This window comes from Bubalus kerabau, chromosome 6 (genome assembly GCF_029407905.1).
Source record: "Bubalus kerabau isolate K-KA32 ecotype Philippines breed swamp buffalo chromosome 6, PCC_UOA_SB_1v2, whole genome shotgun sequence".
In the NCBI taxonomy this organism is placed as follows: domain Eukaryota; kingdom Metazoa; phylum Chordata; class Mammalia; order Artiodactyla; family Bovidae; genus Bubalus; species Bubalus kerabau.
Genome location: NC_073629.1, coordinates 67,276,070 through 67,290,360, shown reverse-complemented (window position 1 = coordinate 67,290,360; position 14,291 = coordinate 67,276,070). Strand labels below are relative to the sequence as shown.

Below are 14,291 nucleotides of genomic sequence, written 5' to 3'. Positions count from 1 at the left end.
TAATGAAGTAAAACCTGTTTGTGATGTATTACGTGAGTATTTAGTCTGAGGGGAAAAAGGCTAGATATAAATACACTAATATGTAAGCAGTGGTGATCACTAAATTATGGATTTATGAGTAATTTGTTTTACGCTGGGACTTAAATTTTTTATCCAAAGAGAAGGTTGCAAAGTGGTCATCTGTTTATAATCTTTTCTACTTGAGACAGTTTTAAAAATTACATATGGCCAATTTTATCTTAGAATTATTTCATTTTTATGGTAGATTCTTAGATATTACTGCTGTCCTTTTTCATATAAATAGTATCACACATCTGTTACTGATGTGTGGATTCAAGCTCTAGTGTGGAAAGCTTAGGTATTCCAACACCCTTTTCCCTAAACTTTGATTCTGCCTTCTTTAAAGCTGTACAGACCATAATCTTTCATCCTCTCAAGATTTTTCTGTATATGTGTATTTTAGCTATTGCTTACAGTATCATCTCCTGAGTTCACAGTTTTACTTATAAGTAAACTTGTAAGTTTGCAACACACAAAATATATCTACTCATTTTATGAAGTAGCTGTTTCCTCTGCTTTTTATGGATTGTTATAGACAGGGTTATCTTTCTTTTTTTTCCCCCCAGTTTTATTGAGATGCAATTGACTTAACATGAAGTTTAAGCTGTACAGAGCAATGATTTGAAACATATATTTGGAATAATTACCACAATAAGGCTAGTTATCACCTCCAGCACCTCACATGATTACCTTTTTTCTTTGTGGTATGAAGATTTGCTCTCTTAGCAGCTTCCAAGCATATGATACAGTACTGTTAACTAGAGTCACGATGCTGTACATTACATCCCTGGAACTTATTCATCTTCTAACTGGTAGTTTGTACCCTTTGATCAGCATCTCCCCAATTTTTTCTACATCCTGCTCCTGGTAACCACCATTCTGATCCTGTTTCTATGAGTTTGGCTTTTTTAGATCAAAACTATATGATACCATACAGTACAGTTGACCTCGGCACTACATAGGTTTGAACTGTGTAGATGCACTTATACATGGATTTTTTTTTCAGTAAATACATACTGCATTATCTGCAGTTGGTTGAATCCAAGGATGTGAAACTGTGAATACTAAAGTGCCAACTATGGGACTTGAGCATCTGAAGACTTTGGTATCTGAGGCAGGTCCTGAAAAAGGAAATGGGTGATGACTATTTCAACCACAGAAGGGGTCAATTCCCCTAACCCCCACATTGTTCAAGGGTGAACTGTATTTGTCCTTCTCTGTCTTATTGCACTTTACATAATGCCTTCAAGATCCTGCCCCATACATATTGTCACAAGTGGCAAGATTTCTTTCTCATGGATGAATAATATTTGATTGACTATACATACATTTATGTATACCACATCTTCTTTATCCGTTCATCAATTGATGTACACTTGAGTTGTTTCCATTTCTTGGCTATTGTGAATAATGTTGCAATGAACATGAGAGTGCAGATATCTCAAGATAGTGATTTCATTTCCTTTTGCTATATACCCAGAAGTGGGATGCTGAATCATGTGGTTTAAGCTACAAAGGTTTGATAAATTATGGAAACAAAATGCATGAATACCACAGGAAGGGCTCACTATCGGCAAAACCTCCTAGGAATGCTTCTAAGTATAAATGTATGATCTCAGAATGTGAATGTTCCAAGATCAATTCCTTTTTAAGAAATGTTTGTTAAATTATTTTTAATTGCACTTACTATATGCCAAGAACTTAGCAGGAAAAAAAAACTGTTTAATGAAGAAAGTTGTTAAGAAAATAAGACTAGAAATCCTTGGGAAGTTTAAACAGTTTGTGATAATTTGAAAGCTTTAATTCAGAATTATCAGAAAGAGTTTTTGCCTAAATATTTAGATTAAAGCAAGTCCTGGCATAGACTTTTCTCTAAGGTTGGTCAGTCACTTTTGAAAGTGATTAACAAGATTCTCCTGTATAAGCTTTACCAGACAGTGGCTTGGAACCAGAGCCTTTTTTCCCTGAAAAGTCTTTTTTTTTAAAGCTAATACCTTTATTGAGATATAATTCATGTAGTATAAAAGTTCACTCTTTTAAACTGTACAGTTGAGTGGTTTTAGTATATTCACAGAGTTGTGCAAACTTTCTAATTCCAGTACATTTTTATCATCTCAGAAGAAACTCCTACCTATTGGTAATCATTTCTTTTTCTCTCCTACCCCACTGTCTGGGGCGATTACTCCTGTACTTTCCATCTTTGTGGATTTGCCTGTCCTGAACACTTCATACTAATAGAATCGTGCAGTATATAATCTTTTGTGTTCGATGTTCTTTTTACTTAGCATAATTTTCAAGCTCTGAAAAGTCTTTTGAATGTTAGGGAGCCACTGCATTGAGTACTCTCCCGACTTTCCTGTCTGTTAAAGAGATTATCATTTAATTGTTGTTGTTCACTCAGTGGTGGCCCACTCTTTGCGACCCCATGGACTGCAGCACACCAGGCCTCCCTGTCCTTCACCAACTCCTGGAGCTTGCTCAAACTCATGTCCATCGAGTTGGTGATGCCATCTAACCATCTTGTCCTCCATTGTCATTTAATAGGTAGAATCTAAAATTGCAAAGGGCTTCCCAGGTGGCTCAGTGGTAGAGGAACATGCCTGCTAAGCTGGAGAGGCTGGTTTGATCCCTAGTCAGGAAGATCCCCTGGAGAAGGAGATGGCAACCCATTTCCCAGGAAATGCCTGGGAAATCCCAAGGACAGAGGAGCTTGGAGGGCTACAGTCCATGGGGTTGCAAAGAGTGGGACATGACTTAACGACTAACCAAGAACAACAGTATTTTTTAGCTGTAAATTTAGTTTTTCTTAGAATTACCACAATTACCATTGTGTGTCTGTATATAAATTTAATATATAAGTTGTAGGGTTCTCTTTATTTATTTTTAAAATGTATTTATTTATTCAGCTGTGTCAGGTCTTAGTTGCAGCATGTGGGATCTTTCAGTGCATGCAGGGCTTAGTAACTGTGGCACACAAGCACAGGTGTTCTTCAGTAGGTAGGATCTTAGTTCCCAGACCACGGATTGAACCCGTGTCCCCTGCATTGCACAGCACATTCTTAACTGCTGGACCACCAGAGAAGTCCCTAGGGTTCTCTTTAAAGAGAGAGTTTTATTTCTTATAATTCAGATACCTCTAGTCATATTCTAAAAGGAAACTTGGAAAGCTTTTGCTTTACCTCTCTGACTTGATAGCTCTTGTTTATAGCAACCCAGAATTATCTTATTTCCTCTGGGGTCAATTTTGTCTGTTTATCTTGGGCTTTCATTTTTGTACTGATGGTTTTCTTTTCAAATTTGAAAGCTTAATTGGTGACTGGATTGATTTTCTCAAGTAGATTGTGTGGGATAACAGCCTTGTTTTATGTTTGTTTCTTCTGGAAGAGGTGAACAGGGAAGGATAACTGGGCTCAGTCTATTTCTTTGAGGTTGTTGATTGGCAGGTGTTTCTTTAGGATGAATGATGTGGAAATAGCCCAATCATCAGGGCACACCTGAATACAGAATGGAAAGGGCTTTACTCTGGCAGATGCATCTCTCACCCTGGCAGACTTGCTTTCCCCAGGTGGTTCAAGTAATTTGTTTTGCTTTTTGGCTATGGCACATGGCTTGTGGGATCTTAGTTCCCTGACCCTCGGCAGTGAAAGCACGGAGTCCTAACCGCTGGACTGCCAGGGAATTCCTGTTCAAGTAATTTTTAAAAAGAAATGTTCTCTGGTTGCAAATTTGTTTTCCTGTAAGCTGCCTTTCTATTCCGTGGCAGAAAGTAGAATAAGATATAGGACAGCTACAGTTATTTGGACACAGACTTCCATTTAAACTCTCATTTTTAATCCCTCTTCTTCAGTCCTGCCCTCATACCTGCTCACTGTGGGCCTGGCGCTCCTCTTTGACTATATCCTCTCTTGAACTTGGGTTTCCCTTGTGGCTCAGCTGGTAAAGAATCCACCTGCAATGTGGGAGACCTAGGTTTGATCCCTGGGTTGGGAAGATCCCCTGGAGAAGGGAAAAGCTGCCCACTCCAGTATTCTGGCCTGGAGAATTCCATAGACTGCATAGTCCATGGGGTCACAAAGAATTGGACACAGCTGAGCGACTTTCACTCTCTTGAACTTGTTCAGGACTATGGCTTCCTCATCTCTTTCATCTGTCAACACACTTCCATTTGCTTTCCAGTTTTTGGAAGTCTGTGTATCTCTCCACTATTACATTAGTAACTTGTTGCTATGTAATAAACTACCCAAAATTTATTGTCCTAGAACCAATAAAATCCAGATGTGGACTGGGGGCTGGTGCCAAGACTGTAGGTCTGTCCCAGGTCTCAGGAGTGTGTCTTAAAGGGTGGGACCATGTGCTCCAGTTCAGAGGTTAGTTGCCAGAGTCCTCAGTTTCCTAGGGATTAAATCAGTTAGTGGGCATGTGTCTTTTTGTTAGTCTATATTATAGCCTTCTATATATCCTGGGGGTTCCACAGTCGGGGTTTAATAGAGGCTTAAGCATTTTAGGAGTCTTCTTCTTTAAAATCCAAGGCTTATGGGGTGGTTTTCTGGAGGTCATGGGCCTTAGGGTTAGTCCTGTGAGAACTATGTCCTGAGCACTAATCCAAAGGGCCTGTTGTTTTGGTATTTAATTCTAAAGTCACTTATATTAGATAAGGAATATATCCTGGACTATATACTAGAATATATCCTGGAATATATACTCCTGGACTGAGCGTGCCTACCAAAGGCAGCAGACACCATTTTTCGAAATAGAAAGAGGGTCCTGCTTGAAGAAACCATCAGGGAGAGGCTCTCACAATACAAGAACGTTGGTCTGGGCTTCTAGGCACCCAGATGGCCATTGGGGGCACCTACATTGACAAGAAATGCCCCTTTACTGGTAATATCTCCATCTGAGGGCAGATCCTGTCTGGTGTGGTGACTAAGATGAAGATGCAGAGGACCACTTTCATCCCCTGAGACACCTCTATTATATCCAGAAATACATAAAAACATGTCCATTCACCTGTTGCTCTACGTCAGGGGCATCCAGATTGGTGACATTATCACAATGGGTAAGGCTGCCCCCTGAGCAAGATTTTGTGAGTTCAGCATCTTCAAGGTCACCAAGGTTGCCAGCGCCAAGAAGTGATTCCAAAAATCAAAAATCCTGAGACTGGACACCTGCCCACTCCCCCAGTTATTTCCCATTCAACAGTAACAACGATAGCAAACATTTATTATCTCGTTGTTCTGAGGATCAAGAATGTGGAAATGGTTTATCTGGGTGGTTTTGACTTGAGGTCTTTTGTACGCTGTAGTCAAGTATGTTGGCCGGGGCTGTAGTCATCTGAAGATTGACTGGAGCTGGAGAATCTGCCCTAAGATTACTTACATAAATGGCACGTTGGTGCTACCTTTTGGTAGGAAACCTGTGTTTTTTATGGTTTTATGGACTTTTCAATAGGACTGCTTGAGCCTTTTCATAACATGGCACCTGGCTTCCACAAGAGAGAGTGAGACAGAAGCAGTGATTGTTTTGATGTAGCCTCAGAAATCACACGCCATTATTTCTATCTGTTATTGGTTACCCAGGTTAGCCCTCTTCAACATGAGATGCGGTATGAAGTACCAGGAAGAGAGAATGATCATGAGTGGCATTTTATCTTTTATTTTATAATTAAAAAATGTTTGTTTATTTGGCGGCATTGGATCTTAGTTGCAGCATGCAGGATCTTTCATTGTGGTCACATGTACATGGTACTCAGATTGGTTGCCCCATTGCATGGTGATCTCAGTTCTGCAACTAGGGATCGAACCTGTGTCTCCTACATTGGAAGGCAAATTCTTAACCACTGGACCACCAGGGAAGTCTCATGAGTGCCATTTGAGAAGGCAGTTATTGTAAGTTTATTTCCTTTTTTTTTCTTTTTTATTAGTGAGATAGGGGATATAGTCATTCCTGCTTTCTTTATAAGTCCTATTTATAATTTTAGGTGGTTATTTTGAAAGGAAAATGTAAATGTTAAAAATAGTCTATATTAAAATTGAACTTAGCCTATTTTATGATCCAACTTATAATAGTTTTGGGACTTTGGACGTTTCTTTCATGGTTGTTCAGAGGCTTTTAAAAATATTAGGGCTTTTAAACATATGACTTCACATTCAGCAAAGTCATTGCTCGCCAAAGAAGATAAGGCCCAGTCTCTCCTGCATCTCTTGGAAGGCATGGGGGAAGTAATCTGAGATGTTAAATAACTTAGAAATGAAGGGCATTTCAAGTTTCAGCTAGCAAATAAAAGAACCCTTTTTCATGGTGAATTACATGTTTCCATATGTGGGGATTAAACTGTGTTACTGATTTCCGCTTCTGAAGTAACATCTCAGCTCTAGTATAATGTTAACCTTTTTCTGCAACCTTTTAAAGTTTTTAAGAATTTCGTCCAAAAAAATCTTACTATAAGATATACTCTAAAATGAGAATTTAAGCCATCATTTAGTGATTTGCTTTTTAAAAATTCAATCCTAATTTAATTTAGGATTTAAATTAGTAAATTCTGCGTTGTCATTGTCTCTTAGGAAGAGTTGATGATAACGTTAGCTAGTGTCAGATCTTCAATGTGACGTATTTTCACAGCTGCAAGCTTATTTTAAGAGACTTATTTACACAGTCAACTCAGCCAAACCAACAAATAAGCAAGATAGACTAATAAATCAAGACTTGACTCTGGAATCTCTTATTGTTGGTTTTGTTCACTTCTTATTAGTATAAAGTATTTTATGTAGCAAGTTTAATTGGAGCCCTAGTTTCCTCTTTAGGATTTTTTCTACTGGTAGCTGTACATAGATCCTATTTGTTTTGACAGTGGTACAAAACTTTAAACTATTTACTATCTAAAGAATTTCCACACTAGTTTTTTAAACTGTTATCTTTCTTTTTAACCTCAAAAACACTTTTCCTTTAGCATAATCTATTTTCTGTAAAATATAAAGGGAAATATTATTTAAAGCTGACAGTATATAATGTCAGATATTGTCATTTCTGTCTACTTTTTTTTTTTTTTTTTTTTTTTGCCTCTGGACTAATAGACACACACACATATATATATACACTATCCTAAATATTGCTGACACTGCTCCTTTGGATTTTTGGATAAGGCTGATAGTAGAGTACCTATGGTTTGATATTTAAAAGTACATATAAGCTCTGGAATAAATGCCTGGTTATAAGTTCTGCCATTTAGTAGTGGGCCTTGGGGCAAGTTCCTGCTAATCTAAACCTCTATTTCTTTACCTCTGAAATGTAGATAGTAATTTGTTGTTGTTCCGTCACTCAGTCGGTCCAGCTCTTTGTGACCCCATGGACTGCAGCACGCCAGGCTTCCCTGTCCCTCACCGTCCCCCAAAATTTGCTCAAACTCAAATCCACTGAGTCAATGATGCCATCCAACCATCTCATCCTCTGTCGTCCCCTTCTCCTCCTGTCCTCAGTCTTTCCCAGCATCAGGGTCTTTTCCAGTGAGTCAGCTCTTCGCATCAGGTGGCCAAAGTGTTGGAGTTTCAGTTTCAGCATCAGTCCTTCCAGTGAATATTCAGGGTTGATTTCCTTTAGGATTGACTGGTTTGATCTCCTTGCTGTCCAAGGATTCTCAAAAAGTCTTCCTTCTTTATCAGTGGTTGTAAAGAAGTGAGATAATTGGGTATTTAGCACAGCATTTAGCACGGCACTGGGTGGAAATGAAGCGCCAGAACTACAGCATGGAGAAACACTTCTGAAATAGTAGGGTGAAAGCTTCCAAAGATCTCCTCCACAAAAGCAATGAAAACTCTGGCAAAAATTGTCAGAAATTTTCAGAACTCTGAAAATTAAACACTTGTAAAAATTCAGAGAGCATTTATTTAAGGACAGTGACTGAATCTCCATGGGAAGAGTGAACTTTGTAAATCTTTTTTTTTTAATTGTTAAAAATTTTTGGCTCCGCTCAGTCTTTGTTGCTGCCTGAGGCTTTCTCTAGTTGTGGCGAGTGGGAGGTTGCAGGGCATGGGCCTCTCATTATGGTGGCTTTACTTGTTGCAGATCACGGGCTCTAGGGTGTGCAGGCTTCAGTACTTGTGGCCCATGGGCTCAGTAGTTGCAGCTCGCCGGCTCTAGAGCTCAGGCACAGTAGTTGCGGGTCAGCTGCCTTTTAGCACGTGGAATCCTCTTGGACCAGGGGTCAAACCTGTGTCCCTTGCGTTGGCAGGTAGACTCTCAACCACTGGGATCACCAGGGAACTCCACACTGTAAATTTTTAACTTGTTCCTTTTCCATCCCTCTCTCCAGAGGAGTCTTGAAAACCAACAGGTTCACCACTGTGGTGACTGTGAAAATCAAGGGCTCAGCAGCCACTGGAAGAAACTTAATGGCTTTGGAGCCTCCCAACAGTCCCAACACTAGAGAATTGTCACCATTTGACCTGTATGGCAGCTCCTTGCAAAGCTCCGTTCTAAGGACTTGTCTTTATTTGACCAGACTCAGAGCTTGCTATGTACAAAGTTTCTGTCCCTAGAGTCTTTGTTGAAAAATATCAGTGGGAATTAACATTGCAGCTGCTTGAAGTGGTAATACCATCAGAGCTAGCAAGAGGGTGAACAAAAAACTTAAAGGAAAAATTGGGTAAAGAGATGTTTATAGGGAGCTTTGAAAAGCTCCAGCATATTCCTGAGAATCTAGAAGGCCACAAGCATGTGCAGGGCTATGCACGTGTCCAGGGAAGACCTTAGAAATCCCTAGCCTCTCACCTCTGGCCAACCTTCATGTTCTGCACAAAACAAAACTTAAGGTGGACAAAAGGAAAAAAAAAACAATTAATTGGCATTTATCAGAAGTAGAAACTTTTGTGCTTTAAAGGACACCAACAGGGAAGTGAGAAGGTAGTAGAATGGGAGAAAATATTTGTAAACCATGTAGCTGATAAAGGTATTATATCCAGAATATATAAAGAACTGTTGTAACCCAGCAATAAATGGACAAATAAACTAACTTAAAAATGGGCCAGGGATTTCAATAGATATTTTTCCAAAGAAGATACACAAAGGCCAATAAGGATATGAAAGATATTGCACATCATTAGTCATTAGACAAATTTAAACCACTTCACACCCACTAGCAGAGAAGGCAATGGCACACCACTCCAGTACTCTTGCCTGCAAAGTCCCATGGGCGGAGGAGCCTGGTGGGCTGCAGTCCATGGGGTTGCTAAGAGTCAGACACAACTGAGGGACTTCACTTTCACTTTTCACTTTCATGCATTAGAGAAGGAAATGGCAACCCACTCCAGTGTTCTTGCCTGGAGAATCCCAGGGACAGGGGAGCCTGGTGGGCTGCCGTCTATGGGGTTGCACAGAGTCGGACACGACTGAAGCAACTTAGTGGCAGCAGCAGCAGCAGCACACCCACTAGGGTGGCTATAATAAAAAAAAGATGGACAATAACAATTGTTGACAGAGGTGCGGAAAAATTTAAATCATTATGCATAGCTAGTGGGAATGGAAAATGGTGCAGCCACTTTGCAAAAACTGTTTCCTCAAGAAGTTAAACAGAGTTACCATCTGACACTTCCATTTTTTAGTTATATACTCAAGGGAATTGAAAACATAAAAAACTTGTACAGTCGCTCAGTCGTGTCCCACTCTTTGTGACCCCATGGACTGCAGCACACCAGGCTTCCCTGTCCATCACCAACTCCTGGGGTTTACTCAAACTCATGTCTGTTGCGTCGGTGATGCCATCCAACCATCTCATCCTCTGTCGTTCCCTTCTCCTCCTGCCTTCAATCTTTCCCAGCATCAGGGTCTTTTCCAAAGAGTCAGTTCTTCGCATCAGGTGGCCAAAGTATTGGAGTTTCAGCTTGAGGATCAGTCCTTCCAATGAATATTCAGGACTAAAAAAAACTTGTACATAAATGTTTAAAGCAGTCTTATTCATGACTGTCAAAAAGTAGAAAAAACCCACAAGTCTGTTAGCTGTGGAAAGGATAAACAAAATGTGATATACTCACACAATTCAGTCATAAAAAAGGATGGAGCACCACTTCATGGGAAATAGATGGGGAAACAGTGGAAACAATATCAGACTTTATTTTTCTGGGCTCCAAAATCACTACAGATGGTGACTGCAGCCATGAAATTAAAAGACGCTTACTCCGTGGAAGGAAAGTTATGACCAACCTAGATAGCATATTCGAAAGCAGAGACATTACTTTGCCAACAAAGGTCTGTCTAGTCAAGGCTATGGTTTTTCCAGTGGTCATGTATGGATGTGAGAGTTGGACTGTGAAGAAGGCTGAGCGCCGAAGAATTGATGCTCTTGAACTGTGGTGTTGGAGAAGACTCTTGAGAGTCCCTTGGACTGCAAGGAGATCCAGCCAGTCCATTCTGAAGGAGATCAGCCCTGGGATTTCTTTGGAAGGAATGATGCTAAAGCTGAAACTCCAGTACTTTAGCCACTTCATGTGAAGAGTTGACTCATTGGAAAAGACTCTGATGCTGGGAGGGATTGGGGGCAGGAGGAAAAGGGGACGACAAAGGATGAGATGGCTGATGACATCACTGACTCGATGGACGTGAGTCTTGGTGAACTCCGGGAGTTGGTGATGGACAGGGAGGCCTGGCGTGCTGCGATTCATGGGGTCGCAAAGAGTCGGACACGACTGAGCAACTGATCTGATCTGATCTGATCTGACTGTTATATGCTTCCTTATAGGTGAACCTTGGAAACATGATGCTACATGAAAGAAACCAAATGCAAAATGCTGCATGTACTTAAATCTGTCTATATCGTTTCCAGAGTGGGAAACTCGACAGACACTGAAAAATTATTGGTTCCCAGAGCCTGGAGAGAAGGGGGATGGGGAGTGACTGCTAACAGGCAGAGGGTTTCTTGTTGGCATAGTATAAAAATATTTTGAAATTGCAAAGTGGTGCTGATTGCATAACCCAGTGAATGTACTAAAAACCACTGAATTACATACTTAAATAGGTGAATTTTATAGTATGTGAATTATATCTCAATAAAGTGTAGTTTATTTTATTTTTAAAAACCAAAAACCCCTACAGCATTCTATTTAAGTGGATCACCTGGTATTGGGAAATAAAATTGCTCTGGAGTTTTCCTGCTTAGCTGCCAACTCTGTAGTGTTTACAGTTATTTTTTAATGAACTGTCAGAAGGCTGGAGTTCATTTGTAGAGTCGTTATGCTAGCCAGAGTACATGACTATTTTTCAGTTATACAAATGTTAATCAAAGATACATATAAGAAAAAAATTCCCTAGAATTCACCAAGTTGAGATTATTACAGTATTTTTGTAGAAAGTTTTACTTCATATACAATCATGAGTTATAATACTTTAAAGCATTTTTTGGATGATAAAAAATTCTCTTTTTTTTCCCCAGTGCTTCATCATCAATTATTATTGTTGATGACCTGTGAAATACTGCTTTTCTGTACACTCTGTGAATTTAAGTAATTGGATTCAAAATAAACTAAGCTTGTTATAAAGTTTTACTCGTTACAACTGAACTTTGAAATAAAATGAATTCAGATCTTTCTAGCTGTAAAATCTTATTGAATTATTTTCACATTTTAATCAGATTGAGTATATTAGTAAGATCCTGTTTTTAATTTTTTATAATTTTTCATCCTGTATCAGTGTAGTCTGTTTTAACACACGTATTCTTAGCTTGCAGAGCACAAAGAAGCGCGGCATACCTACAGCCTGGAGTCCCTCTGCCACTGCCCTTTTTACGAAGAGGCCATGCGCCTAGTTGAAGAAGGAAAAATTTACTCGAGAGTGCTTAGGTATCATGCTTATGTTTATGAAAAATATTAAGATGCTGTTGATATGTTTGTCTGATGTTTGTTTAAAATATTTATGAGAATAGTGGGAAAATGTTTTTAGGCTCAAAACAATTTTTTTATGTATTTTGTCGGTATTGAAAAGGCATGTGTTTTTTATTAAGGTCCTGAGGTTAAGCCTTATTCCAAACTTGTAGTAGGCTTGATCTTAAATGCACTTTAACAGTTGTCTCCCCTGTTTATTACTTAGAACTGAAATGTTGGAGTGCCTAGGAGACAGTGATTTTCTTGCCAAACTTCACTGTATTCGACAGGCTTTTCAGGTATTTTTTTTTTAACATTAAGTGACTTCATCCAGCCACTTATCCCCACCCTTATGCTATAGAGTCCAGCTGAATATAAACAGGACAGCTCTTTGCTCTTTATTATCCTTATTCGTAATGGCAAATAAAAAGTACTAAGTTTATTTTTCCTCCCTGCTGTCTCTCTTCATTTGTCTTTATTTGTTATCCTCTCCCTTCATTTGTCTTCATTTGTTATCCTCTCCTGTAACTTCCTGGGTCTACCACATTTTGTCAGAATGCAATATTTTGATGCTAGAGATGTGTATGTACAAATAACTGCTTAAAATACAAGTCTTTTTTCTTATTATCAATTAGTATGTGTTCTAAAATGTTTTTCACTTCAATCAGTTGTAAAATCACCAATTTCCTAAGGTAAAATAAGGTCATTTAACAACAAAATTCTCTTTATTTTTCTGTTCTGGAGTTGTGTAATTATTTCAAATTTTTCTAAAATTAAATTGAACAGATTTAAATTCAGATTTATCTCCCTTTAATCTTTTAAAATTTTCTGTTCAAGAGCTCTTTTTATTCTAGTTACTTAGGACTTTTTTATTCCTGTGGTATACCTGCTGAAATAGTACCATAGAGAAGGAAATGGCAACCTACTCCAGTGTTCTTGCCTGGAGAATCCCAGGGACGTTGGAGCCTGATGGGCTGCCATCTATGGGGTCGCACAGAGTCGGACACGACTGAAGCGACTTAGCAGCAGCAGCAGCAACATGTATTAACTGTATTAGGGTTATTTGTACATGCATGTGCTATAAAGTCAGATATCCATTCAAATTAATTATAGGTTTCCTTTTTTCTTTGGGGATGGATATTTTTCAGGTAATTCTTTCAGAAACAGCCAACAGGATATTCCTTGCTGAGAGTGGAAGGAAAATTTTATCAGCATTAATTGTAAAAGCACGAAAGGTAAACTTGTTTTGTTGGCAAGTTTATTTTATTGTTATTATTTCAATTGAACTGATGATTAAAAATTATTAAATTTTTAATAGAAGAAAATGTTTTTGTAGATATTTGTAAAAATTCACATACTAAAAATAAATAACCCCCGAAGTATTTCTGCTTGGGTTGATTTATTTTCTGTGTATAAAGTTCATACAGTTTTGAGCAAGTTGATGAATATATTCACAGTTTCCCATTAAAAAAATCTATTAATGTCATGGTAAGAATTATCATTAAATCAGCTATACGCCCACCACTATTATTATTTCTGATACCTCTTTTCTTATGCCTCCCTCAATCCTGTTCAGTAAGAAGGTCCTAGGAAATAGTGTAGATCTCAGAAATCTGGAAATACAAACTGAACTGCCTCTCACTCGTATTCATCTTCATGGGTCTGAATGAGGCAGAAGCAATGGCAGGAATTTTATTAATACAGGAAGGAACCACTTTTCATTTATGCAGGATGTGTCTAGATGATGAGAAAAAGAAACCTCAAACAGACTTTCCCTGAGCCATTTGAACACCTGGTTTTCAAACACAATCCCTTTGAACCTCAGTTCCCTCATTTGTATAATAGGATTATATTTATGGTACCCTATTTCAGAGTTCTTATAATGATTAAATAAATGATAAATAGGAAAACATATTTTAAAAGTGCTACATAAATTTGCAGTTTAGTCTCTAAGTCGTGTCTGACTCTACAGGATACTGTAGCCTGCCAGACTCCTCTGTCCATGGGATTTCCCAGGCAAGAATACTGGAGTGGGTGGCCATTCCATCTCCTGGGGATCTTCTGACCCATGGATTAAACCCACATCTCCTGCATTGGCAGGCAGATTCTTTACCACTGAGCCACCAGGGAAGCCCAGTATAAATTTAGGATCATATTAACTACTTATAATTTCCAATGTAAATCTTTTTTTAAAAAAAAACAAACAAAAGAAACAGAATATTTAATAATTATATGAAAAAGTTCCATAGTATTATAGTCAAATAAATTCAAATAGAAATAGCACAATAGGACTTCTCTGACAGTCCACTGGTTAAAACTCTGAGATTCCAATGCAGGGGGTGTGGGTTCCATATCTGGTCAAGGAACTTAAGATCCCACATGCTACGT

General features: G+C 38.7%; 1 protein-coding gene across 4 annotated transcripts in view; it reads left to right on the top strand.

Moving 5' to 3' along the window:
- MIGA1 (mitoguardin 1) overlaps positions 1–14,291 on the top strand; it is a 78,217-nt gene that overhangs the window by 52,010 nt on the left and 11,916 nt on the right. For all 4 annotated transcript variants that reach the window (XM_055585410.1, XM_055585411.1, XM_055585408.1 and 1 more), the window contains 3 exons: positions 11,764–11,882; positions 12,130–12,202; positions 13,052–13,138. In XM_055585410.1, the coding sequence (XP_055441385.1) occupies positions 11,764–11,882; positions 12,130–12,202; positions 13,052–13,138 (279 nt within the window). The remainder of the gene's footprint in view (positions 1–11,763; positions 11,883–12,129; positions 12,203–13,051; positions 13,139–14,291) is intronic.